At 39.9% G+C, this 14,321-nt stretch overlaps 1 protein-coding gene across 1 annotated transcript in view; it reads right to left on the bottom strand.

The window, feature by feature from the left end:
* Nucleotides 1-14,049, bottom strand: part of STIL (STIL centriolar assembly protein) — a 28,912-nt gene extending 14,863 nt beyond the window's left edge. Inside the window, exons 1-9 of the mRNA XM_024194329.2 lie at nucleotides 14,007-14,049; nucleotides 13,391-13,453; nucleotides 8,930-9,037; nucleotides 6,915-7,030; nucleotides 6,547-6,734; nucleotides 3,865-4,112; nucleotides 2,856-2,939; nucleotides 2,637-2,723; nucleotides 655-802 (exon numbers count right to left, since the gene is read on the bottom strand). Coding sequence (XP_024050097.1) covers nucleotides 655-802; nucleotides 2,637-2,723; nucleotides 2,856-2,939; nucleotides 3,865-4,112; nucleotides 6,547-6,734; nucleotides 6,915-7,030; nucleotides 8,930-9,037; nucleotides 13,391-13,434 — 1,023 coding nt within the window. The 5' untranslated portion in view covers nucleotides 13,435-13,453; nucleotides 14,007-14,049. The remainder of the gene's footprint in view (nucleotides 1-654; nucleotides 803-2,636; nucleotides 2,724-2,855; nucleotides 2,940-3,864; nucleotides 4,113-6,546; nucleotides 6,735-6,914; nucleotides 7,031-8,929; nucleotides 9,038-13,390; nucleotides 13,454-14,006) is intronic.
* Nucleotides 14,050-14,321: the final 272 nt, after the last annotated feature.

Raw genomic sequence — 14,321 nt, 5'->3', positions numbered from 1 at the left:
ACCAACCTCAAAAGCTTGTCTCTCTCACTAACAGAAGTTGTCCAACAGAAGATATTACTGCACCCACCTTGTCGCTCATGTACTTATATGGCAGTTGCACTCTTAAAAACAGCAAGAAAGCCACAAACCAGTCACTATTCCTGACATTTTCCCCTTTTTGCTCAGTTCCTAGAAAATGGAAAAGGGTGGGACAACACAATTTGCTACTCCTTCAATCCTGGCTGCTGCATGATAGTTCTGGTTCTTCCACCTACACAGTGTACATGGGACACACAAACTAGTGGCATAACATTGCTCATATTCCTTCTAAATCTGTTATGTCCCAGAGTTTTGTTGACCATACATAAGGAGGGGACGTGCCATGACAAGTTTAACTTCTTGGTGTTTGTCCATATGCAGAATGCTTTTTAGCACTTGCTATGATTAGATAGTTACAAACAACTGCTGACTTTGGAAGACATCTTGGGTTTTAAGTCTCTCATAATTTAGGAAATTAGAATAATTACTATAATAAACCTAGATTTAGAGCTACACTAACACTATATTTGTGCAAGTCACATTAGTAATGTCTAACTTTATGCTACAATGTAGCTTTTAATTATCAAAATACTACAACATAACCTTGAGGATGTATTAGTCAACCAAGCCACTTACTTTGAAGAGATGTAATGTTTCTTTACTTGTTAGTAGCTGAAACCCTAGTTCAGTTTGCCCACTGCAAGGAAGGCACTCATAAAACTCTGGTTCCTTGTGGGTCAGCGAATAGAGAACAATAAGGAAACTTCCAGACTCTGAAAGAACCCTAGATAAAAGAAAAATCATTCATTTAAAAAAAATTTACGTATTTTAGAAACAGGAAAAATCCACTTGGCCAACTAAACTTCCTGTATGGTTCACTGAAAAAATGAGGAACATCCCACTAATCAAGATGATACATGTCAATACTCATTTTTAGCTGAGTTCTGTATGGCACTGCATACAAAAACAGTTAGACCTTTCACTGATGCTGTATATGGAGAGAACAGTAAGTTTTTTTTGTTTTTTTTTTTTAAAAAGCCCACACAGTCTCCTATTTTAGATGACTTAGTATCCAAAAATGGAGGAACTCATTCACAGAGCAGATGTCAAGACATTGAGGTCGAATGTTGTAGCATCTTAACTGATCACTAGGTTGCTTCTAAAAGTTCAAGCAGTGAACCTCCATTTAAAATAAAGTATTTCAATTGTTTCTACATACTCAGTAGAGCTCTTCTACTGAACATACTGAAATGAATGTTTGGGGAGGAGGATAACAATCCTATAATATACTAACATTTTCTACAGCTGAAGAGCACTGGATGTGCAAGTCCAAAATTCAGCATTTGAAACAAATAAACCCAAGATCAAGAATAAATGAAAAAGTAATGTAGATTGAGGATAACGGTACAGTTTATTCATAAGTTTATTTTCACGATATTTGAAAACAATTTCATTTGCAGGTTGGCTATTTCTTTATGTTTGTGAGAAGTGAGCAAAGACAATCAAGAGGGAAAGTCAAAAATTTTTGATGTGGCTAATTTCAAAATTACATTAAGTGATATAGCACCCTTAAACCAGTACATCCTGATTTAAAAAAAAAAAAAAATTTCTCCCACATTGAATGTCTAAAGGTCTTTTTGGTTAGACAGTTTACTCCCTTGCTAACTTGACTAAACAGAGAAAGAGTGCACTATATGAAGTGCAGTCAAATACAGAGAGTAAGCAAAATGGATAGCAAAATCTTCCTCTACATTTTCAGTTTAAGTAATTATAGATATTACTGTTACAAGTAACACTTGTAATAAATCTGAACTATCTGAAATTTTGTACCTATTTGTAAGTTGACTAAGTTTAATTTCAGGGCCAATAACAAATTCTAATTTTAATGAATGGTACAAACAGGTCACAGAACTACATTCTTGGCATTTAATCATGTAGTGCAGTGCATTTTTTAACCCACTGGAACAGAGTGGCACTCTGTCCCATAAGGATTGGGGAAAAACACTACCAGTGACAAATAGCTAACAGGTATGTATTGCTAATGTTAAGACTCCAAAACAAGCATTGACTTCTAGTGCTGGAAGTTCTTGGAAGGATATAGGAACAGGAAAGGACAACATGAGTAAAAAAATGGTAGCCACAACAGGGGAAGATAAACCAAAAATTGGTACACAAGAAAAAAGTACTAGGAACTGTCAAAATAATGTCTGTTTGCAGAGGGGAGTGGAAAGGAGAAGAGATCAGCTGCCTTAAGAGTCAGGAAAATAGAACTGTGAGGCGTAGTCCTCCATTTTAAAAACTAACACCTATTCTCCCCTCTCCCAAAAGTAATTTGACAGATACTGACCCAACTTGCCAATTTTCTGAAATTAATATTCAGGAACATTAGTAATTTATTTTTATATTAATAGATTTTAAGGCCAAAAGGGACCATTACATCATCTTCTAGTCAGACTTCCTAACTAGCACAGACCACACAATTTCACCCATTTACACTTATATAGAGACAACATTCCATCAAGGGGTGCACGTGATCAAACCAAAAGCAAGTTTTCCATAGCATCTGATGCTAAGTAGCTCAAACAAGACTTTTATCAAATAAAGTTTAAGTCGTTTACCTTTCTTGAATTGAAGAACTGAACAAATAACGCAGGCAGCAGGCCCAGACCTGTGGATTGTAGATATGAGTGATGCCACTCAACCAACTAAAGGGACAAGGAAAAACCTGCCATTAGAAATGGATTTATTATATCCTTCACTAAACACTCACCCAAGTACATGACAAAAATATACTAGTATCAGGAAAAGGCATTATACAAAACTAGCCAAATACTTACATTCCAACCAATGGCAAAGCATAAGCCTTGGGATCAGATTCCAGCACCAGAAGTAGTTTTCGGGTTTGGTCCATTGTAAGGTATCTGGAACATAATAGGCTGTGTTTGTTCTAGGACCGAGGAAGTCCAGAACCACATTTAAGGTGAGAAGAAAATCCTGTGCTAGAAGTGTGTTTTCAGAAGTGCTGTGTGAAGGCTTCGGGTGGCAAGAGTACTCACGTCTTGGGAAAGAATGGATATTCTCAAGCTTATTTCGTAGCTATCAACAACCCACCAAGCTGTTATTGAAGCCACTACAGTCAGCTTAATATATTGGTTGCTCTGATGAACCCAGAAAAGTAGTAAGATGTGTCAAATTTTAAGTTATAAAAGGAGGTGGTTAGGGGGAAAATAAAATAAAATAAAAATCTACATTTTGAATGGTCAAGGATCCAGGACAAAAATCCTGACAGCACTGAAGGCTCAAACTACTTTATTTTCAGATGTATTTCATAAATGAAGTTCCCAGCGCACCCTATTAACAATAGAACAATCAGACAAAAATGAAGATTCTCTAACGTTATCTTATTGTGAGTTTAAGATTGGTGAGCTTGGACTGAAATGGCCTGATTTTCACTTCTGGGTCTAGCACGGATATTGATATGATAATCAAAAAGACACCTGCAGACTGTTTTTAAAACTATAATTAATTTTTCTTTTTCCTCCTGTAGACTGATCTTCCCCCTATTAAAGTCAAAAGCAAGAGCTCTAGTTGAATAGAATGGTGCAGAATGTCCCGATTCCTGTGCCAGGAGGACTAGCTTCCTGTGCTCACTGCGTAAACTTTCTAATTCAAGATACTAAAAGCTAAATCGGAAATAATATTCTTTATACTTCCTGCTTCCTCAAAGACAGCTGAAGGCTAAGCCACTGACACTAATGGGAGATAATTTCCATGCACCACCTAACTGATCCTAGGATATTCAACTGAACAGCACTTCATGCCTGAAAGTTTTAACATTGAACTTACCCACATTTATAAGTCCCCTGAATCTGTGCAATATTCATATGACCGCTCAAGTTTCTTGCCAGGGCTGTAGGAATAATTGGGACAGATTTCACAGGAGTGTATTCTAAAGTATTTGTTATAGTAACAGCTGCCCAGTGAAAATCAAAGTTTAGATTGTCCATGTTCTCTGTTGAAGCAATGTGAACTCTTATGGTGAGCAGTCTGGAAAGATCCAAAGAGTCTCTACTGCACAAACTGTGTTGAAGTCCCTAGGAGAGGCAAAAAATGCTGAGATTAGTCTTTATACACCTCATTTATACATGATAATAGGATATTACAGTAATGCCTAGGTGCCTGTCATGAATCAGAGCCAACATTGTGCCAGGCACTGTTTAAACACGAAGAATCAGCCCCTTCTCCAAACAGCTCATGACTGTATTGAACACAGTGAATAGCAATATGAAATGCATCCATTATATATGTGAAAATGCACAGTTAGCTATGTTAAATTGGAACACAAAAAATCCACAAGGGCAAACGGAGGGTCCAAGAATTAGTTTATCAAAAACCTAGCAATAGGACAATTGCTTGCATCCAAGAAACCCTCATAACACAAATGGATGTGCAATCACAAGGAGATTATTCATTGGAACATAAATTGCTTTTTCAAGATATGAAGAGCCACCCCATAAGTACAGTCACAAGGCAAGGGTAGCAGGAAAAAAAATGGTTAGCTGCCCAAGATTCGCTGCTTCCTTGAACAGCAGCTATACTTGCTGAAGTATCCCCTTTGGGGAAAAACAAATATCCCTTCTGTCCCAGAAGAGTTTGGCAAGGAAGAGGTTTACTTAAGCTAGGCTTAAAATATTTAAAGATGTACAGCTCCCATTTATACAATTTGTAGAAAAGGAAATTAGTTCAGCCGTTAAGCCTACCAGATTTACATTTGTTATCCTGTTTACACACATACTCTTGATAGTTTACCACATTACTTCACAAGTTATCTATGTAACTTATCTTTTTTTTTTTTTATGTACTGTATCTAGTTACTGGTATACTGTTTCAACACACTAACACGTTAAATGTTTTTCATAGTCTAGATAATACACAAAGTATTGAGAGAGTTAAGGGCTGCACAAACAATACAAGGTGCAACATGCCCTACCAAAGCATTCCTGACATTTTTGTTTTAAATTAACTGGGTCCTAAACCAATCATACAAACTTGTCTTGGAGTCTGATTTTATAAAGACCTAGCACGTGTTCAACTTCAAGCACAGGAATAATTTAATTGATTATTTCTTTCTTTAAAGATGAACAGCAGAGAAACTTTTATTGCTTATGCCTTTTGATGCAAAAAAGAATGAGGTATTTTTCTGCTTTATTTTTTAACCGTGGAAAAAACCCAACATCATCAGGGCTTGCCTTACTCATTTTGCTTGAAGGACCAACTGAAGAACTGGAGAAGGATAAAAATATCTTAACAGACTGAAACCTAAGATTAGCTCTCAGACTTCAGTTGAAATCAGAGTTTGAAATACAATTCTCATAACAGCAAAACTAATCAGTGTAACTAGATATCCCGTCCTATTGTAACTGAAGGTTTGGAAAGCTGCAGCTTATCTTGCTGTCTCTTGTGATAGAATTATTTCAGTTTCTCCAGCAACAAAGGGTATGCCTACATTGCAATGAAAAATCCACAGCTGGCCTGTGGTAGCTGACTCAGGCTGCGGGGCTGTTACCTTACAGTGTAGTCTTGAGGGCTCGGGCTGTAGGACCCCGGCAAGGTAGGAGGATACCGGAACTCAGAAGTCTACACTGCAATGAAACAGCCCTGCAGCCCGAGTTGGCTGGCAAGGGCCAACCACAGGTGTCTAGCTGCTGTTTAGACATACCCAAAGAGGGTTATAATATAATATAATACAATACATGGAGATATACCTCTCATATAGAACTGGAAGGGACCCCGAAAGGTCATCAGGTCCAGCCCCCTGCCTTCACTAGCAGGACCAAGTACTGATTTTGCCCCAGATCCCTAAGTGGTCCCCTCAAGGACTGAACTCACAACCCTGGGTTTAGCAGGCCAATGCTCAAACCACTGAGCTATCCCTCCCCCGCAAAGGGTTCTTTACTTCCCTTTGGCTTTTGGGGGTCGGGGCTAAAGAACTGATGTTCCTTATATATAAAGGAAAAATCCACCCAAAAATCATGCATTACTTTCTTTATACACTGTAAATCAACCAATAAAGAGGGTGTAGGGTTTGGTTTTTTGGCCTTTTTTTTTTTTGGCACTTTGCGGATCTTTTGATTTTAAGAGAATTTAGTGTTGAATATTGCCTTGCAAACGGAAATAGTTATTCACAAAAATGATTTGGCACCATCAATAGAGCAAGCTCTTCCCATATTATCCCACCATTCTGGGAGAGAGTTTCAGCTAGGAACAAAAAGGAGTTTTGTCTTCATGTTCATCTTGTCTTAGGAATTTCTACTGAGACTGCCAATAAAAGGAGCTTATTGGTGACAATCATGATGTGGACTGAGAACAGCTCTCTTCACATTGGCCATTAAATGGTAACCTTCTGGTCTTTGCTCTTCTAGTTTGGATTTAGATGAATGGCAGGGAGGTGAAAGATATGGAAAGCCATCTAGTCTCCTCTCTGTGTCACTGTTTTAAGAGATCAGAAAGTTGCTAGGAGTGGCTTACCTTAAAAGCTAAGTTGAAGTCTTCAGAATTGTGCACTATAATATCTCCGGAGGAAGATCCCCAAGCGTTAATTGTACATGGAATCAAAAAGTCTCCTGGAAGAGGTGCTGAGGGGACTTTCCCTGAACCATCAGTTACTTCTCGACCGGGATCACATCTGTCTATTGTCAGTGATACACCTTCATCGTCTGGGGGGAAAGGTAAAAAAGAGTGGATGTGGAGAAGTATACTGCTTCTTGCATACCAAAACCGTCAAGTTCAGTTCACTGACTGAGACTTGCTCAATCACCAGAAATGCAGAAAGAAGCAAGCCAGTTACAAACGATTTAATAAAACATTCATGTAGGTTAAAAAACAAAAAAAGTTACCTTCATCCACTGCAAGAGTCCCAAGCAAAAAACAGGAAAAGAACTTTCTTTCACTCTGCTTAGCATGGCGATAGGCAAGACGAAGAGCCTTCTCCATCATCAACAGTTTGGGATTTCTGGGGGGAGGACGCGGGGGGGGGGAGGGGGAGAAGGAGAGACAATGAATGTGTTTAATACCGACATTAACAAGGATTTCTATGTATATTATATAAACAAGAATATTTTAGGTATAGTTAGGAAGTTTTAATGTATAAAATTTTTGTCCTGAATAAACTACTTCAAAGAATAAACCAATATTTTACTACAATGAAGCAATCCTATGCCCTAAACAGGAAGAGATTTGGATATTAGACTAACAAGAAGATAGTAGAATCTAGGTGCAATAAGCTTGAAGCTGCATGTCTAGTTTTGATCGTGAGCTGTCTGTGAAGAACATAAGGTCGAGAGATGACTGTAGACTGAAGCGGTCTGTGAAAATGCTATAATGCGAGGCCCAAATCCTACCTGGTCATGGTTAGGAAAGAAAGAGTTGAAGCCTTAAAATGTAACATACATTTTTAACCAATGAATGTCTATTTTAGAACTACCTTGTAAAGGGTTCAGGAATACTGTGAGAAAAATCCATAAACGGTGGAGGTGTAACAAAAGTACAGCCTGCTCAACTGAAAAGGAACATGTCTATGAACTACTGCAATGCCCCCTGTACACTATGCCTCACTTTGTTCAATGCTTAATTTCACAGAAGATTCTGTACAAATCTGATTAATCCTCCATTAAAAGAACATTTTTCTGTCATTGACAGGCAGTTATCTAGATGCATCTTTTTGGTGAAGCTCCCATAGCATCTCTAGGCTGCCCAGAAGGCAGACATGTCTTCAACTAGTACTCACCCTGGCTGGTAAAAGAGTATTCTCTCTGCTGTTGCACTGCTGCGTTGCAGGATTTTTCCTCTCCTAATGTTAATGGACTTTGTTTGAATAACCAAACTTTTGACACCCTCTTTACCATCTGACCCTCTTAAATCATGAGGGTCACAGCTTTTATTCTCAAGGGCATGCCAGTGCAAACAGGTTTTCCCCTCTCCCCTTCCCAGGTCTGACACACACTGCCCTAGGAACTGAGGAGGGCCAGGATTTGCCTTCTGACTTATTTTAAAGAGTATTTGTCAAAACTTTTGACATGTTAACAGGACTGTAAACACTTTACTTAATTAGGATTTCCAGGTTGAGTTTTAACTTAGTTCAGCATTTTGGCGTTTGCTTTTATCAGGATCACTCTTTCCTGCAGACATGTAGCGGCAGAGAACAACTGGCCCATAGAAACAAGAGGTTTGCCATCATCATTGTACTTTATAGTTTCCTTCCACCTTCTCCCTTGAGGGGCAGATATTTTTCACAGGGGCTTCTCAATCCTGTTGATTGTGCTGATCCACAAGGAAGGGACTCCCCAATCCTTCAGAAAGAAGAAACCCTCTAGCTAGATATTTATACTGCGTTCACTGTGATTTCCTCCCCATTGTTTTTCTGCCTCCCTGGGAGGACAGTTCCTACTAAAAACATGGAAGCAATGCAGTGTTAAGCAAACCCCTTTTCTCTCCCCAGAAGCGCAGGCAGAGAAGACAAGTATTTACTGCTTCTGACAAAACTAACGAATGTGGATATTTGCCATTGGAAAAAGAGATGCTGCCGACAGCCCTTCCTCGCAGTCCCACCCTGAGATGCTTCCAGCACAGAGTTGCTTTTACAGGGTGGGGTTGGGGAAATCAAAATCCCATCTGTGGAAGTGTAAGGGATGAACAGATCCCTACAAAGGTTAATCTTCCTCAGCACAATACAACTCAATAAAGCTTTACCGTCCACACGTGATGAACTGATACTGGAATAGTCTAACAGGGTTGAAAGAGGAATACACCATACCCAGGATGTAACTTGTAGAATAGTGTTCTGCACATACTCAGAAGATCCCCTTGCAATTTAATCATTTGTATCTTGAAGAGGAACAAGTCTTACTTATACCTGTAATAACTGATGTGTGCGCCAATAACATCTCCCACAGGTGTTGGATCCCAAAGTGCACATTTTGATAGAGGAAAACTGAATGGTACCATCCTGCTTGAAGCAATTCTGCAAAAGAAAAAATAATCAGAAATATAGTAAGCCTAATCTTTTAAGCTGCACTTTATTCGGTTTGGGTTGGGGGTAAGAAGATGAAAGAAGAAAAAAACCAACAACATAAGAATGGCCATACTGGGTCAGACCAAAGGTCCATCCAGACCAATATCCTGTCTACCGACAGTGACCAATGCCAGGTTCATTCCCTCTGGGACACCTAACAGGTAATGATCAAGTGATCTCTTCCAATGAAACGGACAAAGAAGATAATGAGATTTCATTTATTTTGCCATTTTAAAGGGCTAATTGCTACAGTTCCTTCATATGGTTTTAGGTGTGAATGCCAAGGCACTAATTATTTTTAGCTAAAGCTTGGGAAATGAATCTGTGCTAGATAAAACATTAGAAAGAATAAGACATACCAGGAAATAAGTGATTTTCCGCTCACTTTAAATTCAGATTAAGAAAAAAGAAAACTTGCCAAAAGGTCATCTTTCCAGTTTCCTTGATAGTTTTACATAGGATTTGCTCCATTAAAAAGCAGCATGTTTTGAAGAATATTTAAAGGAACATTATATCTGAAGTCAAACAGCATATTACACAGAAAGAGTGTTGTGACCACAGAACTCCAAGTTCACAGCCACAAATAGGACTCAAAAGATGTTCAGAAACTGTAGCCATTCAAATTTCTTGACAAAGTCTTACAAATTTTATTTTAAGATTTCTCCAAGTTGACAGAAATAATCTTTTAGTAATCCATGTAATACAGTTCATAACCCACTGCTAACATTTGACTAAAGAGCAACTTAGGACTTCTTCATTAAAATATTTTACATTAATCAAAACAATACACGTAAATCCCCCCTCACACTCTTTTAGCTGCCATAAAAAAAAAAAAAAAGATTTCTCTATTCTGATGCCCTACCTCAATCCACTCACTTGTCTCACATGGTGGTTATGATGGAGGATTGGTTCTCATTAAAAGAATGCTGTCAATTTAAGTCCACATATTAGATTTTTTTTTTTAAAAGTTGCAAAGCCCAACAAGCTCACAGAAATGTTTTTTTTTTTTTTTAAATTTAACAAACAAAAAAACCCCACAAAACCAAAAAACTTGTTGAATTAAGGACCAATACTTCCCTGTATTGTTTACAACTCAAACACTGCACTTCAGAAAGTGAGTTAGACACATAAGCACCTGGTTTATATTTGGTCAGTTTATTTCTGATCACAAATATTTGCCCTGTAAAAAACAAAAGAAATAGTATTTTTCGAGGATTGTAGTGCAATCTCTTTATCATGAAAGTTGAACTTACAAATGTAGAATTATGTATAAAAAGTAACTGCATCTAAAAATAAAACAATGTAAAACTTTAGAACCTACAAATCCACTCAGTCCTATTTCTTGTTCAGCAAATCAAGCCAATCAAGTTTGGTTACATTTGCAGGAGATAATACTGCCCACATTGGTCTGCTAAACCCAGGGTTGTGAGTTCAATCCTTAAGGGGGCCATTTAGGGATCTGGGGCAAAAAAATCTGGGGACTGGTCCTGCTTTGAGCAGGGGGTTGGACTACAATGTCACCTGAAAGTGAGAACATGGCACTTTTGTAGATGGTGTCGCAAGATATTTACATGCCAGATGCTTTAAATATTAATATGTTCCTTCATGCTTCAATCGCCATTCCAGAGGACATGCATCCATGCTGATGACACGTTCTGCTCAATAACAATCCAAAGCAGTGCAGACCGATGCATGTTCATTTTCATCCTCTGAATCAGATGCCACCAGGAGAAGGTTGATTTTCTTTTTTGGTGGTTTGGGTTCTGTAGTTTCCGCATTGGAGTTTTGTTCTTTTAAGACTTCTGAAAGCATGCTCCACACCTCATCCCTCTCAAATTTTGGAAGTACTTCAGATTCTAAAACCTTGGGTCGAGTGCTGTAGCTATCTTTAGAAATTTCACATTGGTACCTTCTTTGCGTTTTTTGTGAAATCTGCAGCGAAAGTATTCTTAAAATGAACATGTGCTGAGTCATCATCAGAGACTACTATAACATGAAATATATATCAGAATGCAGGTAAAACAGAATCAGAGACATACAATTCTCCCCCAAGGAGTTCAGTCACAAATTTAATTAACGCGTTATTGTATTAACGAGTGTCATCAGCATGGAAGCATGTCCTCTGGAATGGTGGCCGAAGCATGAAGGGGCATACGAATGTTTAGCATATCTGGCATGTAAATACCTTGCAATGCCAGATACAAAAATCCCATGCGAACGCTTGGTCTCACTTTCTGGTGACATTGTAAATAAGAAGTGGTCCCATAATGTAGACAAACTTGTTTGTCTTAGCGATTGGCTGAACAAGCAGTAGGACTGAGCGGAGTTGTAGGCTCTAAAGTTTTGCATTGTTACATAACAGCACTCAAACGAAACAAACAAACCAAAACAATAAAAATCAAAATCGACATTTGTAAGTTGCTTTTTCACGATAGAGATTGCACTACAGTACTTGTATGAGGTGAACTGAAAAATACTATTTCTTTTATCATTTTTACAGTGCAAATATTTGTAATAAAAAATATAACGTGAGCAGTGTACACTTTGTATTCTGTGTTGTAATAGAAAATATATTTTAAAATGTAGAGAAACATCCAAAAATATTTAATCAATTGGGATTTTATTGTTTAACAGAGCAATTAAAACTGATCAATCGTGATTTTTTAAAGTTAATCATGTGAGCTAACTGCAATTAATCGACAACCAATTTTTATCCACCCCGACTTGAGCTTAAAGTAAAGCCCACACATAGATCTTTGCAGAAGTGGGGCTCAACTGTGGAATTTAGGTAGTGTTTTTGATTTAGGGTTTTGTGGGTTTTTGGCAACTACTGAGCCAGACAGAAGTTGGAGCATGCCACAATTAAATTTTTTTTTTTTTAAGTTTAAAATGTACTTCGCACTGTGCAAGACATAAAATTTAGACATTCCCTATGCCAAAGAGTTATATGAAGGTAGGATGCACTGGGAAGCCCAGAAGAATGAATAACTGATTTTTAATTATTGTACATATTTTTTGTTAGTTTATAGGCATTGCAGAGATTAATTTCTTCCATAACCATCTGGACTAACATGATTGTGGATTGCTCAACCGATATAGGGAGAACATTTCATACTTAGCAAGAGGTGGAAAAAGAGACAGAAATAGGACAGTTGCCACCCTGGTGAAAGGCAATAGCTTGAGACCTCTGGAGATTGAAGTCCTATGTTCACCAAAGTAGCAGCACACCACTGCAAAACTTCCTCACCAATGTTTCCCATTGTTTATTTAGAGGTGCTACTTCTAAGGGAGGCCATCCACTCACGGCAACTTTAAAATCTTAATGTTTTTTCTTAAGTGGCCCTCTGTAGTACTGAATTATGTTTGTTCAAGTAGTGTCATTTGTCATCTCATCTCCATGTCTTCTCTCCCCTTCTGCCCATTAACTGTCACTATGCATGGAAAGTTCTCCCCATCTTGGTTTGTCAAGCTCCCAGCCTCTCCACATTCAAGTCTCACTACTTCTATAGCAAGCAGAAATAAGCAAAAATTTATAACCATAATAAAAAAAATCAGTTTAAACCTTTATTGAATATTTGCCTCGCTGCTTAGATGGTTACTAGGATTTCAGTCGTGATGGTTTCTGTAACATGCACACCTGTGTACTAGGAAATGGACTCCATACACAGCTTTCAATGGGTATTTAATAATGGTGGAGCCCAATTTTCCAACTAAGTATTCGTTTAAAAAAATAAGTTACAGTTAGGGGACCAGGCAGTTAAAAAAAAAAAAATGTACACTGCCTGAACCATCCTGCACACACACACATTCTCTCTCTCTCCCCCCCCCCCCCCCTTCATACACTGTTACTAATAGGTCCTGGTCTTTAAGGGCAAAGATAATGAGTCACCAAACTCAGTCATTTTCAACATAAAAACTCTCACTAGTTACAATATTTAGGGCCTGATCGTGAAAGCTGACCTGTAAGGATGAGGCTCTGTGGAGGCACAGAGATCCACCTGCATGGACCAGACTGCAGAACAGGGCCTTAAATAGTAACATCTTCAGAAAAGAGACTGCCATTTAAAGTCTATATGTGCAGCACTCTGTACAAGGGGGCCCCCAATCATAATTAGGGTGACCGGGCATTACTGTAATACAAATAATGCATGATGGCATATTGTTCATTGCAGAGATAATAAAGTTGTGTTATTTGTAGTCCAAAGAATCAAGAGATTTGTGCTTTCTTTGAACGCCTCGTAAGGAAAAATATTAAAATCAAAAGCTTTCCATAAAGTAATTTCTCTACAGAGGAGCAGGTACCTAGGATCGGTTTGGTGATCTGAAACAGCATAAATAGCCTCCATGACTGCAGCCTTCAATCCCCTGCAAGGAAAACCGAAGAGAGAACATTACAGAATGGGGCCCTGGCCCATGACTAGGCACTACAGGGACACAAATAATAAACACAATACAGAAGAAAACAACCAGAACCCAAATCACGGCTTCTAAAGTAACGGGTTTACACCAGAGCGGACAACCGGCCAAAGGCTGCCGCAAGGTAAGTGACAAGGTGACCGGGGCTGACCAGGATCCACCACAGCCGGCGCGTGACCCTCCCGCCGCCCCAGTAAAACCAGCCCTACTTGGACACCCACGCGCGGGCCCCCACGCAGGACCAGGAGGGGCGAGGTCCCCGCACCGGGAGCTAGCTATGGGTGGGGGGTTGGCATCCCCTCGCCCGAGCCCAACGGGAGGCCAGCGGACGCGCAGGCCGAGACCCCAGCGCCTGGCGGAAGGAGCCCTCAGGGTCCCCAACCCCCAGCCCAGTCTAGGCGGGGCGCCCCAGCCTCACCCCCGAACGGGGCCCTCTCCCCGCTGCCGCCGCAAGCAGGGGCAACGCCGCGGGTCCAGGTGGGGAGCTCGGTAACTGACTCACCTGGGCAGGCCCCTTCCGCCTGTGGCGGCTCCAACGGCGGCACCGCCAGCCTCCCGCCCCTACGACGCCCTCCACACAATGAGCGCCCCCGCCCCGCCAGGCCCTCTTGCCCAATCAGGAGGCGCAGCCTGCGTTCCGCCCACTTCTTTGTGCGGTCGCTCAATCAGCACGCCGTTTCGACTCGCCCGCTCAACCAATCCGGTGGCACCCCGGGCAACCAACCGCCCGGCGCGCGCAAGCGAAGGGGGATTTAAAAACACTACTGCTTTAAACGGTCACCCAGCGAGCAAACGCTACTGCGCAGGCGCACTGGTT

The sequence above is a fragment of the Terrapene carolina genome, unplaced genomic scaffold (genome assembly GCF_002925995.2).
Source record: "Terrapene carolina triunguis isolate 2854851 unplaced genomic scaffold, T_m_triunguis-2.0 Scaffold110, whole genome shotgun sequence".
Taxonomy (NCBI): domain Eukaryota; kingdom Metazoa; phylum Chordata; order Testudines; family Emydidae; genus Terrapene; species Terrapene triunguis.
Note: the sequence above shows the minus strand (reverse complement) of the source record. Positions and strands in the feature narration are given on the sequence as shown.